The sequence below is a fragment of the Pygoscelis adeliae genome, unplaced genomic scaffold (genome assembly GCF_000699105.1).
Source record: "Pygoscelis adeliae isolate BGI_AS28 unplaced genomic scaffold, ASM69910v1 Scaffold45, whole genome shotgun sequence".
Lineage (NCBI taxonomy): Eukaryota > Metazoa > Chordata > Aves > Sphenisciformes > Spheniscidae > Pygoscelis > Pygoscelis adeliae.
This window is the reverse complement of record NW_008825114.1, coordinates 13,776,669-13,783,831: the sequence shown is the minus strand read 5'-3', so window position 1 is coordinate 13,783,831 and position 7,163 is coordinate 13,776,669. Positions and strand designations below refer to the sequence as shown.

Genomic DNA, 7,163 nt, shown 5'->3' with positions numbered 1-7,163 from the left:
TATTTGTAAAAACTTTTTTTGTTGTCTTTAACGACAGCGGCCAGGTTGTGTTCTAGCTGGGCTTTTGCCTTTCTCATTTCCTCTCTGCACGACCTAACGAGATCCCTGTACTCTTCTTGAGTCGCCTGCCCCTTCTTCCACATAGGGAAGAAGTCCACCTGCCTTATTCTTCCATACTGAAGACAGTATGCTTATTAAGTGTGTGCTTTTAAATTTGAATATGCTGTGGAGCTCATAGGAGCTGAATGTGGAAAAGCAGAAAGCTCAATTAAAATAACTTTGCACAATTGGAGAAATGACCTATATATAGGATGCAATACAAGATAAATATGTGCAAATGCCATTGTTTAAGTAGGAATGTCAACTGTACAAATAAAGGAGGAAAAGTTATTATGAAGTAGTATTTTTTCAGAGAAGAATCTGAAATCATAGTGAATCAGAAGATGATAATGAGTAGTCAGTGTCATGGTGTTGTGAGGCATGAAAACAGACTCTCAGCCTGAAGTAGTCCTTTTTCTGAAGTCTTGGTAAACTCAGTTGCAGTACTCTGTCCAGCTTTGGCACCCTACTTGAATGAATGAAATGGAAACAGTCCAAAGAAGAGCAAGAAGAATGCCAGGGCACACAGAAAACAGAAACGACACAAACTAAACAGTCCCAATCTTTCTCCAAAAGGAAAGGGTAGGCAGGCGTGAGAACAGTCTTCAGCTGTCCAGAAAGGTATTAAAAAGCTCATGTAGTAATCTGACTTGAGTCTTTCCGATAGATGGGACACAAAGCAATGGGCCTAAAATTGAGCAAGAAAGGTTCAGATGAGGAATAAAGGAAAAGTTTCTAATGGTAAAGCTAGAGAAGTACTGGAGTGGTTGTCTGGGCAGCTCATGGAGTACCTGAAGGCCTTTAGGAACAGGTTAGGTGAGCATTGCTCAGGATTGACAAAGTTCATTTCATCCTGCTGCGAAGCACAAGCATGGCATAGCTCTATGTCCCTTCAAAAGCTCTAATTCTGTCAAGTAGCAAACAATTACTAAAAATATTTCTTTTAGCATTGCCTTTTACTTGAAATCTTTTATGCAGTTGTCCCTTTCCTTTACCTTTATGCCTTTTTACTGTAGCTCATAAGGAAGGAGTTTACAAAATCTCTGAGGCACTGATTTTTTTGCAGGAGCTTTAACTTTGCCTTGCCTTTAGTACTTTATTTAGTCATTAACCTATAATTAGATTGTCACTATTGTAACTGCCAAATATTAGAAGTATTTATTTACTTTGTAATTTTTTTAAGTTACTTAGTGGTTACAGAAATAACTGGTAAGTAGGTAGTTGTCACACGCTTTCCTGCAAAGATGTTCATTTAATACGCATTTTTCTCCAAGTTCTGTCCACAGGGATTAGTAAAAATGTAGTCAAACAACTGTGGCAGATCTTAGGAGTCTGAGCAGGAGTCAGCATGGAAAATGGACGGGACTCCAGAGACTCAGGCTTCTGTTTCTGCTCCTTGGAGCTTCCTTTGGAGTACTGTCCCTGCAACGTATTAAGACTTAGTTCTGTTTATTCCAGCATAAACTTGTGCTGCTGCTGAAAGAAATTATGTTACCATTTTTGTCCTGTTCCTGTTTACAACACTAGCACATGCATGCTGCTTCGTGAACTGAATCAAACAACTGGTTGAAAATACACAACCAGCTTATTTCCTTTTTGCCAATTATTAGAGACAAAAATTGTGGTCGCAGGAAAGAAACTTTGTGAATGTATTCGGTAGAGCAGTTGTGTTTTATCTTTTTTCTTTTTAAATTATTACAAATTAAAACCTTATGCTATGATAAGGGTTTTGGAGCAGCAGTCTGCTGCTTCAAAATCATGACAAAGTTTACTTAAAAATAGAAGTCGTATTTACATTAATTGTTCCAGAACTTTTGCTGTAAACATAACAAGCTTTTTAAGCATGTTTATTCTGTTAGTTGTATAGCTTTATTAAGCAATGTGTGCAAATACTGAGCAAGTTCATTATTTATTGACTTATGTAGCCAATAGGTTGTTTTTTTTTTTCACTTGTCTATTTAATAATGTGAAGGCAATACTGATCCGTATGCTCATTTAATTGAAAGGGAAGTGACATTAACAGGCAGTTATTACTGGTGATAATAAATTGTTTTATGTCAGCTAAGCCATGGCAGTACTATATCATAGTGCTGTTAGCTCTTACAAATCATTCAGATTGGCCTACACTCAGTAATTCTGTGATAGTCGTAGTGGTCTATGGGTCAGTTCACTTTCTAGCTTGTCTGCCTGCCTAAGCCTGACCAGGCATCCTGAAATCTTTGGTTATATTCTACCTTTTCATTGTAATTACATACAGGTATGTCTCAACTAGGCAGTGAAATCTATTGCATTTAGTTTTATTTTTTTGCCAGTTTTAACAAAGCTACCTAAATAAGGTCAGTGACTTCAATGGGACAAATTAGTGGTTTTTAGTAGTTTGGAACAAAGGTACTATGGGTTATGACATAAATGTACACTCTTGCTATTATCAGCCTTGCCCAGAACAGATTATGAAACCATGCAGGGTAGATGATTTGTATGTTCTTTGACTCTCACATAAGTAGAATGGTAATTAAAGAAAAAACCAAAATGCTGTGTTGTACTCTGAAGTTATTTGACATATTTGCTCTCATAACTCTTTATAAGAAATGAAGAAGCTTAGGAAACCGAGAAGATCGAGAAGAACTAGAAAAGATGAGTATGATCAAGATGAAGTGGATGGCCCAGTCATAGATGAATCTGTGCTGTCAGCAAAAGAACTCCTAGGGTTGCAGCAAGCTGAAGAACGATTGAAGCGAGACTGCATTTATAGACTGAAGAAGGTGCCTCTGCCTTTACTTGTATAGTCCTCTCCTATATTTTTGTCTGTACATACCATATAGAGGGTACACTTTGAGCAAATTCTGACTGTAGCTAGAAAGTCTAGTTATAGAATTGATGTAACATACAAAATGGGTGCTGTTAATGAATTGTCAAGAGAAGACAGGTTATTCTTGGATTTTTTAGTATAGTAAATCTTGGTGTGACACCAATTTAAGCACAAAAAATGGCTGCTCCTTTAGTTCATGAATTAACATCAGATCACTAGGTGTTGGGGCAGTGGACCATAAAAGTTTTATTGTATGTTTGTTCCATTAATATATTTTTCCATAGGCATTGGGTATTTTCCACTGTAAAAGCAAGGTGTTGGGCTTGATTGACCCAGTACCACCATTCTTCTGGCATTATATATGATATGCAAACTTGCTGACTGTAAAGATGGAGTTAGGAAAGCTAAAGTGAGTATTTCTGGAGTTCAAAGTTACAGTCATTCAACTTAGCAAGGGTATTGAATGAGATGAAGGTAATATCTTTCTATATTTTAGGGCTTTTTACTATCTTTATTTTAGCAACCTCGAAGCTACCCGTCAGCAAAATATACCTGCAAACTGTGTGATGTTTTGATTGAGTCGGTGGCTTTTGCTCATAAGCATATTAAAGAGAAAAGACACAAGAAAAGCCTAAAGGTGAGTTAAGGACAAGAAAAAATGTAAAATGCAGACTTACGAAACTGTCCTCACCCTACTAATGAAGTGAAACTGCACTGTTTCTAAAATCATTCCACATTTATTTTTTACTGTGTTTGAATCTTCTTTAAAGCTATTACTTAATGATGCTGGTAAAAAGAGTAAACTTGGGACCTGGACTTTGGTTCTGCCCTCAGCTTTGGAATTTAATTTGTACTTTTTCATGTCTATTGTTATTAAAAGAAGTCCTTGTTTAAAGTATCACTCAGTAATATTTTGTTACTGGTGATTGAAGCATAATAAAAAAGCTGTACCAACTGACTCTTCTGTTTTGCTGTTCTGTAATTCTTCTTGTAGACTAGTTATGTGTATTCTTCTTAGTGTATGTTTCATTGGCATATTTCAACAATGAAGAGTTTTGATCAAGTCCAGAGCAATGAGGAGTAGCAATAGTTGGTACGGCAGAATTAGAAATTATAACCTATATGTCAGAGTGAAGTTTTCAATTCAGAAATACTGTAAATGAAATTAAGAACTTGTGGAGTATTACAGACTTGTTTATATGTAAAGGAAATAGGTTTGTTTTGGACATAAACATCAAAATAACTTCCAGCATAACCTCAATTTTACTTTCTATTTTTTTAATTAAATGTCTTCTACTCCTTCTACTTTCTCAGCTTGAAGTGGACAAAAATATTTGTCTTCTGCAGGTTTTCTATTTCTTCCTCTTTAACTCCTACCCTTTCCCACTTCATAGGTGATGAAAGAATTGGTGACTTTTTTTTTAAGGTTCCAAATACATGTCTATATACCTCTGCACATCACTGAAGCCTTCTGGAATATCTAATTCTTTATACCTGTCACAGTTTCTCTCTTGATGTTCTTGCTTCCAATTACCTCCATTATCTGGAAAACCTGTGGTGGTGTTACTTGGGATGAGTTGCAGGCATTCATTCTAGCACATTAAGCAACTCAAGAAAATCATTAAAATGTCAGTCTTATTATCTTTAAAGGAAAAGCAAGAAGAACAGCTACTGACCGCTCTGCCTCCTCCAACGGCTTCCCAGATACAAGCTATTGGTGTTGCTATTGAAAATGTAGTGCAGGAGTTTGGCTTAAATAATGGAGATCTAGAAGAAAGGCTCAACATTAAAACAGTGATGGAAAACTTACTGCATCAAAAATTGCCAGGTATTATTTGCAATTTGTTTTAAATTCTAGAATTGCCAAATTAAAAAAAAAAAAAAAAGAAAATAACAGCTCATAAAATGAAAAATTAATTAAAAACCTTGGCTAGCTAAATTCTAAACCAATATATTTAGTTACTAGTAGGTTGAACGACATGATGTGGCAATATAACCCTGTATCAGAATTAAATTACAATGGTGCTTATGACACAAGCAGACCTGTAGTAAAAAATGAACAGGACATGGGGGGCATTTGACCTTCATCATAAGACTATTAGCAACAGCATGGAAGGAAGGATTTACTAAGACAGTTCTGTGCTGTTGGAAGACCCTTCTTCATTTCCTGTGGTTATCAAAACTAGATGTAGGTTTAAAATCTGCTGACAATGCTGTAAAGTAGCTACAGACTTAGAATTAGGTATAGAGTAAATGCAGTATAATTCTTTTTGTTGCAGAGTGCTCATTAAGATTGTATGGCTCCTCCTGTAGCAGATTTGGTTTCAAAACTTCAGACATAAACATAGACATCCAGTTTCCTGCCAATGTAAGTAAGACCATTTTATTAGGTGTGTCTAAGTGGTTTTGAATGTTTGCACCTTTATGTAGATTATGGTTTAAATATAACTTCCAGTGTGGTAGTAGCACTTTTTATGAAAATGCATTGGGTAAAACAGAGCTACCACATTAAAATGGTCTTAAAATGACATTCCTTGCTTCATACACTAGTAATGGTCAGGCGGTATAATACAGCTTTGTGGTTTATCAAATCTTTCTTCTGAAAAACTGAAAACACTTAAAACATCTGTACTCCTAGCAGTCCTGTAAGACAGGTCATTATTTATCTTCTCTTACAGCTGGATTAAATGGTGCTTCCATGATCTTGTTTCTGTACTGATATATGCACATCTGAGTTCTTGATTGCTAGGTTATTTTTGAGCCATGAAACCATATTACGTCATTTATATGTGAAGCAATTTAAAGTCTTGATGTGTTGTGCTAGTTGTTTCTATACATCTTTGATTGAACACTGAAAAGAAATTAAGGGTTGTGAAAAGCTTTTGATTCCATACTTAAACTTATCCCTGCTGTAGTTGATTTGGCAGTCTTGTAATTAAAATTTAGGATTTCCTCTGGGAAACAAAGGTGGAAATGTTGTAGTGAAAAAGAATGATCCAAGCTCATAACGTGTATATAATTTTAAAAAGCTATGATTCCAATCTTTGATTTGAGGTGGATCCACTATGTTAGAAGGCAATCATATTTAAGCACACTGAAGTAATATTTCTGTTTGTGTTTTTTTTCCACAACCAAGTCTTTGATAGAGGTAAAAATAGCTTTACTTACAATTACTCCAGGATTTTTTTTTTCCTTCAAAATAAGTAGAGTTCCTTTCCTTTTGATACAATTTAGCGATAACCAAGGACTAAGAGCAGTTTTTTCTCAGTTGCTGTTATTTTGTTTCCTTCTTGCTGCCCTCTCTGGAATAAAAACAGAAGCAGCCTAGGGGTGATGTTTTAGAATTTGAGTTGTGGGAAATCACCTTTTTGACAGCTATGAAAACAGCTTTATTACTTTTATTGACAGATGACTCAACCGGATGTTCTCTTACTTGTGCAAGAAAGTCTCCAGAACAGTGGTAAGAAAAAATTGCTACCTTCTCAATTCCATTAAACTATTACTGCTTACTATTGTTGAATTCCATCTCTGTTGAACAGGTAAACCACATGCTAGTCTTTTTTTAGAAAGATGTGAGACCGAAAAATACTGCAGGAAATAATACTTTGGCAGAACTAACTTTGATTTGGTATTCAGTTTTATGACTATTGAAGTCCCATTATTTGTGTTGATATGAGAAATTCCTAGTGGGAGGTTTTCTTCTACATTATAAGTGAAGATGTCATTAAACTTAAGGTAGACTGTGCTGCCTTTCTTTCCCCAGACTGCTCTATTAGCCATGTATAGTACAGAAAGTAGCCTAAGCTCTTCGAACACGTGATCAGAAACTTGATAACATACTTTCAGATTGTGGTCTCTTTTCCTGTAATTATGTGCATATGCCTGTTAGTGCAGTGAGGCCATGTACAAATGACTACATACAGACACATGTTTTCTTTCAGGTAATGAATACAACTCTATGCACTAATACAGGCAAGTAAAGTTTAAGATCTTAAAAAAAAAAAATGCACTTACTCAACCCAATTCAAGCATATGCAGGCAAAAACTGAAAAGCTGGGAAAGAAACTGTGCTTTTAAATGCAGATTGCAAAAAGAAGCATTACTACTTTCTTGCCTTGCTTTACGCCCACAGTTGGGAAATCAGACCGTATGGTTCAAAAAATGTATATTAAACATCCATATATTTACTGACCTAGATTGTTCTCATTGCCACCCCCACCTCCCATTGTATGTGCATCTTCTTGTCTGGTCAAAT

The 7,163-nt window shown here is 35.7% G+C and overlaps 1 protein-coding gene across 2 annotated transcripts in view; it reads left to right on the top strand.

The window, feature by feature from the left end:
* Positions 1 to 7,163, top strand: part of ZCCHC6 (zinc finger, CCHC domain containing 6) — a 33,485-nt gene that overhangs the window by 4,259 nt on the left and 22,063 nt on the right. For both annotated transcript variants that reach the window (XM_009328128.1, XM_009328129.1), the window contains exons 2-6: positions 2,686 to 2,861; positions 3,429 to 3,545; positions 4,559 to 4,736; positions 5,188 to 5,276; positions 6,317 to 6,368. In XM_009328128.1, the coding sequence (XP_009326403.1) occupies positions 2,686 to 2,861; positions 3,429 to 3,545; positions 4,559 to 4,736; positions 5,188 to 5,276; positions 6,317 to 6,368 (612 nt within the window). The remainder of the gene's footprint in view (positions 1 to 2,685; positions 2,862 to 3,428; positions 3,546 to 4,558; positions 4,737 to 5,187; positions 5,277 to 6,316; positions 6,369 to 7,163) is intronic.